At 38.3% G+C, this 17,082-nt stretch overlaps 1 protein-coding gene across 3 annotated transcripts in view; it reads right to left on the reverse strand.

The window, feature by feature from the left end:
- Positions 1 to 849: 849 nt before the first annotated feature.
- The window catches only part of TES (testin LIM domain protein), a 28,563-nt gene continuing 12,330 nt past the window's right edge, over positions 850 to 17,082 (reverse strand). For all 3 annotated transcript variants that reach the window (XM_068932792.1, XM_068932786.1, XM_009689499.2), the window contains 6 exons: positions 15,992 to 16,077; positions 7,866 to 8,118; positions 6,490 to 6,825; positions 4,104 to 4,319; positions 3,438 to 3,596; positions 850 to 2,258 (listed from right to left, as the gene is read on the reverse strand). In XM_068932792.1, the coding sequence (XP_068788893.1) occupies positions 2,067 to 2,258; positions 3,438 to 3,596; positions 4,104 to 4,319; positions 6,490 to 6,825; positions 7,866 to 8,118; positions 15,992 to 16,077 (1,242 nt within the window). In that variant the 3' untranslated portion in view covers positions 850 to 2,066. The remainder of the gene's footprint in view (positions 2,259 to 3,437; positions 3,597 to 4,103; positions 4,320 to 6,489; positions 6,826 to 7,865; positions 8,119 to 15,991; positions 16,078 to 17,082) is intronic.

The following is a 17,082-nucleotide window of genomic DNA, read 5'->3' on the forward strand; positions in this document are numbered from 1 at the left end:
CACTCCCAGAAGATGGGCTATAACATAGCCTTGTCAAGAGGTTGAGCAGGCACTACCTCAATTCTTAAGTGAAGGCTATGCAGAAGTGAAATAAAAAAAAATAAAATCATTTATGATTTTTTTTAAAAAAATAAAATCATTTATGAGAATCAGGTGCAGCTCAGAGAACAGCTGTTGGTGAGTGGGTGAGGACTCACTCAGGAACAGTAAAACCTAAACACTATAAAGCCATCTTTGGAGATGATCAATAGGCAGGCATTGCTTCCTTCCCCACAGTGGACTGCTTTCTTGCAGCATGCCCAGGCATGGATTAAGGAACACTTCAGGAAAATGGAAATACTTTCACTTAAAGCAAGAGTCCAGCCCCACTGGGCATATGCTTTCTGGGATATCCTGAGGAGCTCAGAGAAAAGCTCAGGCTTTCAGAACATGGACCTGAAGTTTAGGTCTCCATTTAGACAACATAATTAATGGAAGTGTACCTCACACCAGTGGGTTATTTTTGCAGTACTCTGAGGATAATAAAGTACTTAAGTGTTTTCTCAGCCCATTACCTCACCTACGTAAATTCAAAAAACTTTAATTCTATTTTATGACATACAACTGAAAGATGTTTATCTTATCTGTGAATAAAAAAAGTCAATTCACATCAAACTTAAGAGTTTTATATTTTGTTTGAACAAAATTACTTTGCACCCATAAGCACAAAGATAACATGACACAATATTGCAAGCCTTAAGGTGTGTGAGAGATGGAAAGAACCTCAAGGAGGAACAGAAGTTCGGGAATGCTTTGCACTTACCACCCAATAAGGAGAATCCAACAAGAACAGAATTAGCAGACACCAAGCGAGCAACAATTTCTTTTTATTTTCAAGTGTTACAACACAGGCATCATAAAGCTTCAAGAGAGCTGAACATAGTATTTGCAGTCTTCCCCTCCCTCCATCTCTGAGGTAAAAGACTCTCCATTTTTGTTCAGCACAGAGAGATAGTTACTATAGAACTGTAATCCTTAAGAAAGGGAACCTCAAGAAACAATTCATTTGGTTTCTCTAGTAAGCTAGAAAGCTAGTATAAAGCCATCAATCTTCTTACTCAAATACTGGAAGTCTTATGAGAAAGACTTTTCTGCTCTGGTTACCTTTTGCAGGATGACATTCTCAGAAATACACATGCTGTTCTGTGCCACATCCCTCTGACAGAAGGCACAATTTATGAAAAGAACATTCATAAAAACAGAAATCTGTTCAGAAAGAATAAAAGTGAAGCCCACAGAGGCAGGTCAAATTGTTTTTTCTTAATTTGGGCAAGATCTCCTCTTATATCCCTTCAAAAATCAAAGTTTAAATTTAATCTTTACAAAATGAAAAAATCTCCAGCCAGGAAAAGTTGCAAGGAAAAAAAGTAATATGAATTAGACTGTTTTTTCTAGGTACTCCATAAACCAGATGTTAGGGTAGTCACTGTCCCTCAATAGCCCATGTGTCAATGAGCGAGCAATTACAGGCAACTTAATTAAAAAAAAAAACACCACCCAGAAAACCACAAACTGTTCTCCCTGCCCACTTGAGGTCTAGCAAACAAAAATGTATGCGGCAGTAACATTGATCATTTTGGCTAAAGTGCTTGATGAAAGCAGGGAGGTTATTAAAAATGATAAATTAATTTGTCAAAGTTGAAGAGCTATATTTATCTTTTAACATACAAGAAAAAATGGAGCATATTTCACATTTTCTTCTTCCATTAAACAAGATATAGCAAAAGATCCTTCATAGTGAAGAGCTCCCTTAAAGTATATGTAGTTCATAACACATTTTTCCTACATTTGTGACAAGAGAACATTTTACATAAAGACCCAGGAACAAAATCCTAAAGAAGAAAGTATTATAGCTAAGGATTGAAGATTACAGAGCATGTTTCCTCCTCATTAGGAAAAAATCTTTGGGAAAATGCTGTTTAATACTTTCAATATCCTTAAATGCCCCAGTACTATATACTTTACAGTAGAAATGCAAGAGACTTTGGAACACAGCGATGCTTAGTTTTGTGCATGTCTTCTCTCTCTTAAGACATCATCTTTTTCTTACATTCCACTGAGCAAAAGACCATTCCTTCTATTGGCATAAACTTCTGGCCAATTAGACACTTGCTGCAACAGGAACACAGGAAGCACTCCTGCGTAGCATGCCAGTTGAAGTTGTTGTATGTCACACGTTGAACTTCTGGATCTATAGCATTATGACAGCCTTGGCAGATCTGATAAGTTAAAAGAATGAAAACTTAGACAAAGCATTGACATCCTCTCCATAATTCTAAGAGCAGCTGAAATTCTTGGATGTTTTTGGAAAATAATGGGGCAAGAGAGGTGTTGGAAGAAACCTTTTAAATAAGATTGACTTTTGATTTTTTCCTTTTCTAAAGTGAAGTTTAAGCAAAATGAAGGCTAGGAGAAAACGTAAAATAAAATGCACAATAGTTTTTGCTGGAACTAAATTTAAGACCATTATGGTGGTGGTGGCCTTATAAGGCCCAAATTAGGATAATAGCTTGTCATACCAAACACGCATGGATTTTCATATACTAAAAGATACATTTGGAAAGATAAGTTAAAAAATATCTTCTGGGGCATTAGCAGGTGTAAAGCCATGCCATAGAATTAAAGGTTACTAGAAAGTTTTGGATGCAATTCCTCTCATCCAGCTTTTGCTGGCAAAGCCATCTAGATCAAGACAGTTAATGAAGAAAAAAGCCCCTCCAAAAGATAATGCTATTCTCAGGCAGGTGAGAGTAGTTAACTGTCTCCATCTGGCCAGAGACAACAGTTCCTCTCCATTAACTGTATAAACAATCTAGACGCAGATTAGACTGAACTCCCAAAAAATAGCTGCTTAATTGGTAGAGATGAACAGACTAGCTGCCTTTTAGATTGTAGAGTTCCTAGCATAACTAGGAATTAAGAACTACCATGCTTTCCCAAAACTCCAGCTTTATCCAATAAGTCAGTCTGCTTTGTTACAACTCCTATGGTTAGAGATACACATAAGATAAGGAAATGCCTAGATTGCAGCTGTCACTGCTGGCTTTTTATAATACATAAACTGACAAACTAGACATTCATCTTTTGTCTAACAGAAAGAGGGTGATATTTCTAGTGATGAGACAGGATAGATATTAGAGCAGTTTTCAGACACCTCCTACAAATTTCATACTCCTAAGTAGTTTCAGATCAAGTCTATGAAGTAACAAAATACCCAGTGGCTTAGAAGCTGCTTTTGGGGGGAGGGGGAGGGAGGGAGAGGAAGGATGACAGATTTGGGCCTAAATTTGCATCGATTTACATTCTTCAGATACTCTAGCACTGAGGAAAAGTAGAAGTTTTTTCATGCTCCATAGGTCCTTTCTTTCATAGCAGCAATATGCCTGCAAGGATCTTACCGCAGCATGGTTCTTCACATAGCACGGTTTACAGACAGGCTTGTCATTCACCATTACATAGATCTCCCCAGCCAAAACACAATCACAATCAAAACAGCAAAAGTGCTTCAGATGCCAGTTTTGACCTTCTGCTTGGGTATATTCATTGCTGAATATTAGCTATGAGGAAAATACAACAAACATTAGTTCATGCATTTGAATAGTATTTCCTTTAATGAAGCTAGCCTCAGGATGTTTTGCAACTTCCCAGGAACTGCTGGAGAGCCCACTGTTTCAAGTTATTTCAACAACACAAATGAATGTGTTAGTTTGACTTTGTTTCCAATTCATTTATTGCTAGCAGTAAATGCCAAAGACATCAGGCAGTCTGCTTTCTGTATTCTGCATAAGGTATAACACAGTAAGGCCTAGCGTCTGTTCATCAGGAAACAGTTTGTGTATTACATACATATCCTTGCAGACTGCACAAGAACACCTCGAAATCCAAAACAAATCTGTGGCTCTTCCTGAATGTAGTGTCCATTACTTGACAATTCTAGCTCCTTGCAAGTGCAAGGACAGTGCAGGAACATCATCCCCCTGTACTATAATACTTTACTTAAAAATCACATTCCATTTTCAGAATGGCAAACCTATGCTCCAAAACAAAGGACTGATCTTTCCTACCTCATCACATCCAGCACAGCGAGGTTTTTCACTATCACAGTAATGTCTTCCACAGTACAGGTTACCATTCTTCCAGAAATAGATCATGTCCACTAGAAGTTCACTGCAAGTGCAGCAGACAAAACAAGCTGGGTGCCACAATTTGTCATACCCAGCACGTTCTGCATAGACAGCTGGGTCACCTTCTTTCATGTTCAGCTTGCAGCGATAGCAGAACTGAAAAGAATTTGTTACAAAATTAAGTAATTCTGTGAAGAGGTATGTTTATAGCAGTTATATTACTTACATATCTCATAAATCCTGTTTGCCTAGATGAAAATTAAAGCATTACTTTACTTCCATGATCAGATAATAATGTGACATGAGGCTGCAGTACAGGTTTAACTAAGCAACTCAAGATGATGCACTTATACTGACGATGATGCACTTATACTGACATAGCGCTATTTAAATGGGTTACTGCATTTTGCCATATTTATATTCTTGAAATTATGTCCAGTTCCTATAAAAAAATTTTCAAGAGATAACGTAGAACATGAATTTCAACTCTTACGTGCTTAAGAATAAGGAACCTCCATCACAGCTAACTGACTAGACTAAGACTGGCATGCGTGACAAGAAAACAACTGTGTACTTATAGGTCGTGAGAAGATTGAGCCTTATCACCATCACTGATAAGGAAAAATTTCTTACTGTTAATAATTCAAACTCATTCTGTTTAAAGCTACATTCTAGGATTGCTCAGTCACTTATGGCTATTGTCCAGTATGCTGTGATTAACCATCTTGGGATGGGTCAAGTGATTATGGAAAAATGACTAAAAGCTTTACAAACATACTACACTACATAATAGGGGTACATTTAGTACCTTAGGGGGGAAAAAAAACCACATAGAAGCAAAACAGTGAGCTATTGAGTTGCTTATACACTTCCTAGATCACTACAAACAGTCATAAGAAGTGTCTGGCCTGAACTACAGTAGCCATGCTCAGTCAGGTAATTGAGTTAAAATATTCTTCTCCTCTTCCCCCACCCCAAACTTCCTAAGAAGTCAAAAAAAGCGTAATGTAAAATCAAAGCAACTTTTGATACAATTATTCAACAGGAAGGACACGTAATCCCTTGACTTAAGGTAGCACCCTACTGGCCAACTAATTTGGACAACGCAAGGGGTAGGCTCTCCTCAAGGAGATAAGTGAAGAATTGCTGTGATGAAACTAAGATAACTCAGCAGGAAAGGCTGGCTTACACAAAATGACAGTGACCTATTAGGCCATTATGAAATACCTCTTAAAGTACTATATAATGTCAGAATCTCCAAGAAAAGAAAACGGTGAAAATAACAGACCAATTCATTTCTGAATGCAGCCACAGAAAATCAATTTAGCACAGAAGATGACCGATTATAGCAAGTGGAGAGGTCAAAGCTAAAAACTTAGGTGTTCACTTCATATTCCATCCAAAGTAGGAAGTAGTGTAGTAGGTTGGTAAAAAAGACACTGAAAGACATGCTACAATCATGTTAACAGATATACTTTTATCTGGAACATGAATATTTATCCCCCCCCCCTTAAGAAACCTAGAGACCTATTTTGAAACTCAAAGAACACAAAACAGTAACACTTCTGGAAATCAAATTACACTCTGAAGAAAAGGACTACTACCAGAAAGCAATGGAAGAGTGGCTTAAGGTAAGAAGCTACTTTAATTTGGTACTTCACTTATCCTACCCTTATTTAGGATTCATAAACAGGTAGCAGAGACATGCACAGCAGAAGTTTGCAGGCTATGGCCTTAATAAAGCAGTTCAGACATAAGTGTTGTTTTAGCAATATCAGTGAAAACAGGTTAATTTTCCATTAGTCATTGTTGTTGAGCTACTTCAAGATAGAAATCACACGCCAAAGAAAGAAGACCGATCTGAACAGTTGGGTAGTCAACAGAGCAGCTGTGCAGTTATACAACCTGGTTTGCTGCAGGTGGAAGGGAGAGCTGTTGCTTTACTGTTTTTTAATTTCATTTTAAACACAACTTGTCAGCTGTGTAATCTCAGTGCTTTTCCAAGAAGGAGCTACAGGCCAGCGACATAGGTTACTAAAATTAAACTAAACTCTTCTTGAGGAGAGTGTAGCTGTTAGTCCTTCGAGGCTATACAAGTTTCTTCATCATTATTCTGCAAAAGACATCCTGCTATACTGTATCTCTTAGCTAAGACTTTGTGCAACAGGTATGGAAAGATGATCTAGGAACTTGTTTATTTTTTGTAATTTACTAAATACTGTTAGCAGTCAGGGGTTCGTGAGCAGACATTAACATACATTTCCTGTTCCCCCTTCCTTCCTTCTCTTCCCATATTCCTCATATTCCTTTCATTTCTTATACTTACATACTGAGATGTTCTCTGGTCTGCTGACTTGCCCTCCATCGCTCCTACAGCAGCTGAGGTGCCTCTATCACCGTTATTCACGTTATTCTTGTCTGTAGCTTTAGTTTCCACCTCACCAGGAAGCTTGACATCTCCTACACCGAGCGCCTCGTTCTTGTACTTCTTCACAAATTGTTCCATCTGCTTCACCTCATTGGCAGATAGCTCGTGGCATTTTGAAGGATCCTGATCATGAGCAGGCAGCTGCTTTGCCAACTGTTTCTTCCTGTACTGCGCGCCTTCTGAGCCAGCAACAGGCTGTTTCTCCTTTGGAAGCATCTGCATATACTGTCTAGCCTAAATCAGGAGGAATTAGACATCAGATGCCATTTCCACTATAGACCCATCCTTTTAAAACAAACAACTGACTAAAAACAGCTCCACTGTTGTTAGTGACGGTCAGATTTGTCAAAAACAAGATCCTTTCCATAAACGCTAAGCTCCCAAAACATAGTAGATGGAGATAAAAAATACAGCAGATGCATTAATTGGCTTCTTCCCAGCATAAGGGACAGGCTTCCTTTTAAATCTTTTACAAGATGAAGGATACTTATTTACTCTAAGTAGTTATAACCCTGTACACAATAATTAACATTTACATAGCACCTGGTCTCTTCAAAGCTGTCTAAAAAAACATTGATCATCAGGATAACTAAGTAGAACGTGAAATATCTTGCCTGAGGCACACAGCCCAATGCAGAAATAATTCTAGCCAAATAAAGAAGAAAGTTCTGTTTTCATAAAGCAAGGACAAACTTAGAAAGTGAAAACTGTAACTGTTAGACAACAGTGAATTTAGATATGGAATGTTTAATTCATTCACTGAAAAATGATATTTTACAGACCCAGGTCAGAGCTAATATGATTCCAACATGGATCACAAAGCACTGTAGCACAGTGAGTTAACAATTAAAGCTTGAAAAGTGAAGCAAAATCCCCAGAAGGCTATCTGCTGTCTCATCTATTTGAGCTGCAAACATACTGGAAGAGAGCTTTTCTTTTGGATGTCAACACTGAACTTATTCTTACCATATACAGTAAAAGCTATAAGCAAGACAGTGTTCCTCCTTAACTTTAAACAATGACAATTTTTTTCCTCTTAAACACACAGTACATCCAGTTTTCCCAAGTTCTACTAAAAAGGGCAGGTTAGAAAAATTGCACTCCAGAGGACTTGCAAGTACCATTGCATATTTTTATTTTTGGTTAGGAAGAAAAGAAAAGAGGTCCATACAGAAGAGCTACCAGAGGTAGATTTATCCTTTTGATAAACTCTACTACTTCATCTCCCATCAACTGCTACCTTAAACACAAAGAAAAAAGTAGCTTTGACTTACAAGTGTCTGATTCTGAACAGGAGGTGCCCACTCATAAGTGACAGTATTGATGGATATATTTTTCTTGGCTGCCACTGGATTAGTCAGTATCATTACATTACGTTTATACATGGGGATGCCATCATTTTTCAGCTTTGCAATAAGGGTTGTGTATTTTGTATCTTCAAAGAGTTTCCCCACTTTCCGATCTTCCTCATTGCTTGTGAGGACATCATGCTCTTCCTGGCCACATTTGCAGTTGCGACATATTTTTCTGCAATTCAGAAAAGTGGCAGCAAAGTTATAATCCCAGCTGCAAACTACATCTCACACTAGCTGCATGCGCAGTGACGACACTGGGAATCCCAAACCTTATTTTCAGTGCTTTGATTAAGGCACATGAGCTGTTATCCAATTTTTCAAAAACCTCTTGAGGATATTCTTAATTTCTTCTCTTAAATTCTTTACTCACTAAGATGGTGAGCATATAGATGTTTGCCACTTATAGTAGCACTTTTTAATAAAACACCATTCTTTCAGTGAAGCCACAGTACAGACCTTGTACATACACGTCTGTTATCACCCACCTATCAGTTTTTTTTTTTTCCTCTTAAAACAGGTAGTCACCTATCAGTTATGACCTAAACGCACCCACATGATAGCCAGTGATTGCTTATTTGAGCTTTTAGTTTGTAAGGCTCTCTTTATACACTCAAAATTTCATACTGCACTGTTTCCTTCACAAGCATTTCACTACATATGATATTTGCTTTTCACAGGGTTGCAAGTGTTTCAAGTAGCGTTTTCAGTTTTCCTAGAACAGAAAAAACATGTATAGCTGTATATATAGTGCAGCTCCACCACGATCTGTCCTGAAGTTCAGCATTTAAGAGAAGACAGAATAGTGATTAGCTTATATAGACAAAGCCTTTCAAACAGCTCTAAATCAGGTCAGAGTTACTCTGGTACATGCTGTACAGAGAATTTCCACAGATGACAACTTTAAAAGGTAGAAGGTTCAACTTAGACATAAATGGAATTATTCTTTAATATATAACACATAACACATTTGAACCTTTGATCAAAGGATTTTAGATCATAATGTGTTACCTTAAGCATAATTAAGTGATCCACATTTAATAATCAGAACCTTGGATTAGACAAGCTAGTTTACTATGCATTAATGAATTTCTCAGTGCTTCTACTCAAGCCACAGTATATGGAAGTTAGTGAAGTTAGATGTGAACTAATGATCCTTCTCATATCCTAAGAAAACAGGTCCCACTTCTGGATCTCTGAGTTTGAACAAGAATGAACAATATTTACCTCATTAACTATTCTTTATATAGTGAGTAGCATAAAACAGGTCTCGAATTCTTTTCAACCCTACCCACCAGAACCCATCTAATTCTCGATTATCTACACTTTGCTTTCTCAAATCTCAAAGACAAGATGCATACCTTATTTTAAGGCACGTAACAAGTACGTGTCCTGCCAGCCTGCAGGAACATGCCATGACCACTGCAGGCCCATTAGATGACAGAAGTGGGAGGAAGAAAAAGGACCTACATATAGTTGGCCATGCAATAGACACAATGATATTTGACTAGCCCCAAAGGCACACACTACACATGACCAGAGGTACCATGGTTTGTAATAGGGGGTACCAACATGTTACTGTGACATATGCAACCCTGGTCATGTGATTATCCAGCAACCATAATTTCCTAAGTTATGAAGTGCATCCCAAACAAAATTAGCTAAATTAGCTATTAGAAATCAATCATTCTAGAAACAGCCAGCAAAACAATGATGTCAAGAAGGACAGATTCACCTGTGCAACAAAAAAATCCCTACAAAAGTTAATAATCAAAGTTAAATATATATAAATATTAAAAAAAGTAGCCTATATACATAAGGCTATCTAATGGTTTGTATGATTTCCAGCTCGCTCCCATGACAGAAAAACAAAAGGTACAAATCTCAAAATTAATACTTATCTGTGAATATTTAGTAAACACTTTGCAATCTCCCAGCTTAATAAAACATTCACACATGGACAAGCATAGCCCATTAAGCCTAACATTTAGATACATAGTCTATCTATTAGAGATACTATGGATCTCTCATCAAGCACCTGCAATATAGGTCTTTAAGATAGTCAGCATCAGTCTACACAAGTCTATGAAATAATACTTAGACTAATTAAAAGAATAAGAAAGCAATTTATGTTCAGTTTGCCCATCTTTTAAGGTATGCACACTTTATCACCAGCTCTTAATCATGTCTTTACAATCTACAGCCAGTTGGCGGCATCAGATCTTCCTTTTTGTGAATTTAGTTCATTAATACATGCAGTCATATGCCCCACCATGTGCCTGAAACTTGACTTCACGCAGTTATTCCGTTCAAGCAATTGTTTACCAGATATTTTCTCCATTTTAACATAAGTCTTTAGCAATAATAAGCCCCAATTTTAGCCTTGCCTCTTGACAGGATGTGCTCTAATAAGACAGGTGACTGAACAAATGTTCTCGGGTGCACAGGCTGATGCAAGTAAAGTGCAGTAGTTCTGCAGTCCTGCTGTTCAGAACTACTATCCTTACAAACACATCTGAATGAAAATACTTCATTACGTTGCCTACATAGTCACAACAGTGGTGCAACAGTTTGTCTAGCTCCTATCAGTCTATACAGCGTTCAACAGAAATGAAGTTGCACTCACAGCCCAGAAGGATAAGAGCCATCCTCAGCAAGCTGCAGTGGAACTGCTTGCTGAACCCTTCCACTGAAATTTCCACAATGCTGGAAGAGCCACAAGGGAACCTTACTCTTGCTCATTTTAAGTCATGAAACGGCACATAATTTTTCCAGTACAGGCCTTCCTCACAGAGGGCAGAATATATTTGAGAACCAGTTTCTGTTTCCAAATAAGAAAGTACCCTGGCTCTGCTTTTATCCTTAGTGATACTTTGAAGGCTTAAAATGTTTGACTAATTTCAGTATTTCTGAAAGATCTTTTTTGTTGTCCTGATTAAGTTGATGAGGAAATACTTGCAAATAAATGAAAGCATACAACTTGTCATCAGGTCCTTCCTGGGTCCTACTGTGAAACTGTCATGAAACTCCTGTGGTTTCTACTTTAGTTCAAAAGAATGAGATTATAATCCTGATTCTTGCCTGATATCCTCCCCCCACCACCCATCCCCAAACTTGCTTAAGCTAAGAAACTGACTGTGCACATTTCAGTCTGATGTTTTCTCCTTGCTCTTTGAATAAGAGGGCCTGAAGAATTAGAGGCCAGGCACTGCCCTTTTTTTTAAGGCTACGCTAATGATTCATAGAGCACATGTCCAATGCATGATTCTGCCTACATGCAGTTTGCAAGATGTAGTTTTGTAGTGTAGCCCTTGTAACCGCAAGCGGGGTGGTCCTGTCAATAGGGCTTCTTAATAATACAAATCTCCTAATGCAGGAGAAAACAATCCAGAAAGAATTTGGAAGATGCCAAGTCACAGCCGATGCCAGCATATCCTGGTAAGTTCACAGGGAAATCCCTGAGGCTGTTGCCATTTCGCCTGCTCCCCAAATCTCCACAGGATCTCAGCCACATAAAGATGTTGATATGCTGCTAAGAGCCAAAAAAGGCTCTCTGTCCCGATTTATAATCCTTTTTCTTGAAAAATTTCCAGCTCTAAAAGATATCCAGTTGACATTTACACACACAACTTGGAATATGGAGTACTGGTCTCAATTTACACATATCTTCCACTAAGCTGCCACGTCCGTCCTGTTCATTAGAAACTGTCCCTTCTGCAGGAAGGATACGCCAACTGCCTCTACTTAGGCTGGATTAGCTGGTCATTACTTTGCTACGATACAGCCATCTTACTGAATCACCCCATTCCATTCTCTCAGAAACTCACACTTTACGAGTTTGAGAACTGAAACCTAATTTTTAATTTCGGTTATAAAGCAAGCACCTCACACAGCAACTGGTTGTTCTAGGACATTATATACACACAGATATATGTACATAGAGAGATTCATCTCCCTTGGCTCTTCCTAGAAGACAGCCAGAAAGAGTTTTCTGTTCTCTCTCTCTACTTTGTCACTGAGTGGTGATAATAGGGAAAGCAAAAGAGAAGGCCACTGCCCCCCAAAATTTCTTTCACTAGAGTGCATTCACAAAAAAAATCACTACTGCAGGAATAGTCAGAGACTGCTATTCATGTGTTTGCAGCCCTCAAGACTTGAGCAAAGGAGATAAGATTTGACCAGAGGAATATTTAACAGGTTGGAAAGCCTTTCCTGTTCAAAACAGGACAGATAGGGAGGAAACTTCAACATCTGTAGAATTAAAAGTTGCATATCACTGATAAAGATAGACTTAGTGGATTGTGTCTTGTTTTCAGATCTTGGACAGGTAGAAAGAAGAAGGAAGGTATGCCAATTCCATCTTCTCAGGGCTGTGAATTCCTGTGTCATGGCTTTCTACAGAATACAAGGATCAAGGACTTTCAGTTCCTTCTCCAAAACCAGATCTCACCCATCCTCTTGTTTTCCTAGGTTTTGGCTTATGGATAGTCACCCTTTCTACACTGGTTTTGCAGTAGTTCATAGTGACAGGCGGAAGCATTTTCAAGCACAAAGGAGCCCTCAACAAGTATTTGAGGCAAGACCTGAGCCTCCTGTCTTCCGCACAGAAATAAAATACCCTTCCTGTGATCCTTTTTCTTACAATATCTTGATATTAATGCAGCTATTGTAAGCTGTAAATGCTTTGAACTATGCCTCAGCACTTGCCTGACAACCTTAATATCAAAGAACATTAAAGCCAACTTTAAGCTATCTTTGCCTTCCTGGGATTGCATCTGCACAGAAGAGTCAGTGATAGTGGTCATTCCCAAGCTCAAGATTCTCATCTCCAGAAGCTTTTAAAGATCTTGGCAAGCCATACAGAAGACAATTACATTTTCCGGCATACATGACTAAGATAAATCAGAATGCTCCCTCTTGCTTGCGGGAGCTTGTCTCTAGTCCCACACTCCCCTCTGGTGGGAAATACGCTCCCAAAAACAAAATGTTATAACAAGTAGTATTCTTTTGCAGTTAGCTTTTCCCCTGCTCATTTTGCAGAGGCAGTTTTGCAAGCTGAATGAATTTTAACATCCAAACTAAGACCCTGCCTACTTTTCTGCTAAACTTGAAAGGAAGTTTGATTTCAGGGACAATTTTGAAAGCAAAACAGCTATTAATACTCTGAGATAAAGCGGGTTATTCTTCATTTGGTTATCACTGTGGCTCTTGGCGCAGCAATTTGCATTTAGCTTCCAATGGGAGGCTTTCAGAATTTCAAAACTAAGGAACAAGTTTTAATACAGGCTTTGTTCATCACTGTTTCTGTACTAGCCAATTTTAACAGTTCTGCATATGTATAATTATCCCACACATAGGGCCAAGAGTTATAGCACCTTCAAAGTCTTCAAATTCCAAGCTGTCCTGTATCTTACATGTCAGAAGACTATTGTATCTTCTGAACACTACAGCTGTAGAGAAGAATATGATGTAGTGACACTATGATGCCCTGCCATCAGATGGCTATACCTGCATTCTTTCCTGCACTTTCCAATATGACTAAAAGCAGAATTTAGCTCTTGTGTAGAAATACAAAGAGGAAATTATACTACTCCACTCCGATGCATGCCACGGTTTTCAGGTATTACTGCGGAGATTGAGAATTGTGTCATCTGCTTCAGCTCCATCCAGGAGAGGGCAGTGTCACCCTGTACAGACCACAGCTGCAAGCAAGGCCTACTGATACAGTAACACACTGGCAAACGATTGCTACTCCAATTAAGCTTTCTGACTGTAACAGCTTCTCTAGCCATAATCCCTAGTTCAAAACCTGTTTCTTACAGGTGAGACTAAGCATAGCATGAACCATCAAAAGCAGTTCAAGTTTAATTACTAACTTCAAAGATAATATTCTTGTCCACTTCTGCTGGTTTGCCTTCCACGTAAAATTGAGTTCCAGTTTTTTAGTCTAAGTGAACAGATATTCTGATGGCCAAGTACACAGATATCCAGAACCCATTCCCCTCTGTTCAGGTGGATGACTCCTGAAATTTATCATGCAAAGTACATATTAATATATTTTTCCTTTGCAAACCGTTTATGCAGGGCTGAATTAATTGACTTCAGATTTGCATCCTGCTTGTCCCCAGTAGCAGCTCGAGTGCAGAAAAGCAACTTCCCAACCCACCATAGAACAGAAGCCTTGACTGCTATTTTTCCAGATGTAGATTCCTGGTATCAGACAGGGGAGGAAGCAGCATCTCAGGCATATTACAGCCTCCCTATTACATGGATTACCCTATATCATTCCAATTTCCGAATTAAAACTTCAATCTCAGCTAAACAGCTGGTATGATGGGACCATGGTTTTCATTTTTTTTTTCTACTTGCTCTTTAAATCTTCTGCTGCCCACAAGCTCTCACTCAGAGTAAGTGCTCTGAAGAGCTTCATATTCAGGACCTACCACAACAGACTCTAATCACAAGAGCCTAGTAAAATGGTAAAATAAATAAAAAGCCCAAAATACCCCCAAGAAACAGACACTGAATGAGATTCAACTTTCTAACTTGGAAAACATGCTATTATATGACTGTATTGCTTTAGGCATTTTATTCCTTCTTGATTCCAACTTCTCTCCTGCTGAAGAATAAGCTAGGAATTACAAGGTCCTTTGATAATAGGAACTAAGAATAAGAGAAAACAAAAAGAAAGCATTGAGAAAAAGAGCTTTCTTTCACTTAGTATTTCCCCATCTATCAGACTGGCTCTAGACAAAGCTTTCTCTCAAGTGACAAGATTTCTCTTCCAACCATAGATAAATACTATTTATTTCCACATTTTTAAAATTCTGTTTTATCAAAGTATTTATATGCACACAAGCTAACTTTGTTCTGTTAGATTTTTCTTGTACTACATACATAAATCCCCTTTTTAAAAAAGCCTTTCCATAAACTAATCCTGTCTTATATACCAATAAATAGTTGTGACTACCTTAAGACATTACCACTACCGGAACCATCCAGTCCTTTATTTATATTTTGTTTCTGTAGTTACATATTACAGATACTTAACTGAGAAACTATAACCTCACATAATAACCTGTCAAACTGCAAAAATTTGTTTATCTAAACTCATTCTTCAGCAGCAGCCAAATACTCGGGTATAGATTTGATCTCTCAAGCCTTATCTGTATTTGATGCCACTCTGGCCATGCTGGAAAGATTACAGCAAAAAAGCCTACGAATAAAAAGAGTCTACTGTGGATACAATAATGAGTGTAGCTAAGCAGCACTGGAGAAACTTAATTACTTTCATCAGCTAGCATATGCTAACACTACTGACATTTGTTTATTTATATGTCCTTTGTAGACTATTCACTTTGAAATTGGTGATGACTTTTCTTCAAAAATCAGAATCACTCGACTACTTTTCAAAGCACACTCAGACAAGAAGTATTAATGGAAAAGAAAATTCTTGTAGAAGTAATGGCATAGATCACAGTGTAATCTATTTACTGCAAAGATCATCAGCTCTTATTGGTTTAAGAATAATGCATCATCCAAGGTCAAAGACTATCTGATAAGCCTCCTTAAAATATGACACTTCCCCCCTAAACCTCAAAAATCATTCGCATATGTAAACAAAGCTCCAACTTCTTTTGAATATAGATAAGGTGATTTTAACTAAAATTCAAGATCAAAGGTTATGCATTTGGCCAGAGGCTGAGAACGCATTTTGTTACTGAGATGAAGCATATTCTTCCTTGTCATCTCTCTCACTGTAGGAATAGAGATGCTTTTACACTCATACTTCAACTGCTTATTACACTGATGCAAATGCTTCAACAGACGTACTACCTTTGACTTCAGTGCAGATGAAGCATATATAAGTGGTTACCTAAATACTCTGTTGCAATGCTGTAAAGAAGCCCCAGCCCTGAACCTGAACACGTTTTTAAAGTGTCTGAGAAGTACAACAAAAAAATTTAAAAAAGTTACTTAAATATTTGCATACATATGCCACAGCCTACAGTGCTGAGCCACAGTTTCAGACAGCTAATGTCACTTACCTCCAGAAATGAAGCTCAAATCCTTCACACTTATCCTTGCATTTTAAGCAGGGGGCACCAAATCCTTGCTCGTGGCCCAATCCCATCTGTTTTAAGAGCAAAAAAAGCTACTGTTAAACTTCAAGTAAGCAAGCTACGTGAACGATCTTACTGCTTCCCTTTACAATATACAACACACAACTCAAAGGTTAGCAGCTTGACTAAGCTGACATGAAGACAGTATTTTAGGGTTTATCCAGCTTTCTGTTCTAACCACATAAGTGAACACGAGCCCATTTACAAGTCTGAGATAGCAGAAAACTAGCCTTCACCAAAACCAAGTATTTCTGGTGACTTGTCTCCCCAAACTCTGCAAGCTTCACACAAGGGAGGCAGCAGATTCTTCAATCCTTAACCTAGGTCTGTGCCTGTGAAACCACAGTGAGGCCACAAGATCAGGTCAAAGAACATTTAAGTCACTTGTCAAGACAAAGCAATCTGTAATATATGACTTGCTAAAATACAAGAGATCAAGAAAGAAACAGATTCCACATTTACATGCACTAATTTGAATATCTGAGAGTCAGGAATAAAGAACAGATCTAAGCGATGTCTGACATTCCTGAGTACATCTGAAATTATGCTGACAGTGACTGAGAACAGAACACATTTCATAATTTGGTTTCAGCCGGACAAATACCCACTTACTTTCCAGGAAGAAAGAGAAATAGCGCAGTTAGTGAAAGCAATGGGTACGATATGCAATGAGTTTCACTGCTGAGATTAAAAGGGCATATGACCAATTCACAACACAGAGGAAATATGAGACTAAAAAACTCTGCAGAGTAAAGGCTGAGTATTCACACAATATATCAGTACATCAGCAAATTTAAATGGATAACAGCAACCGAAAGTTAGAGGTGAAAATAGACACCAAGCACAGTAAGTTATGCATCTGTATAACATACTAAATTTAAAATGCCTAGCTCCAGTTCTGTAAACCTTTGGTGAAACCTCAGTCTTGAAACAGATTAAGAACTACAGGACTGTGGTCACTGCTGGGTGCACAGGCTCACACCCAACAGGCACAGGACAACCCATCCTCAGTCCTA

Source organism: Struthio camelus, chromosome 1 (assembly GCF_040807025.1).
Source record: "Struthio camelus isolate bStrCam1 chromosome 1, bStrCam1.hap1, whole genome shotgun sequence".
In the NCBI taxonomy this organism is placed as follows: domain Eukaryota; kingdom Metazoa; phylum Chordata; class Aves; order Struthioniformes; family Struthionidae; genus Struthio; species Struthio camelus.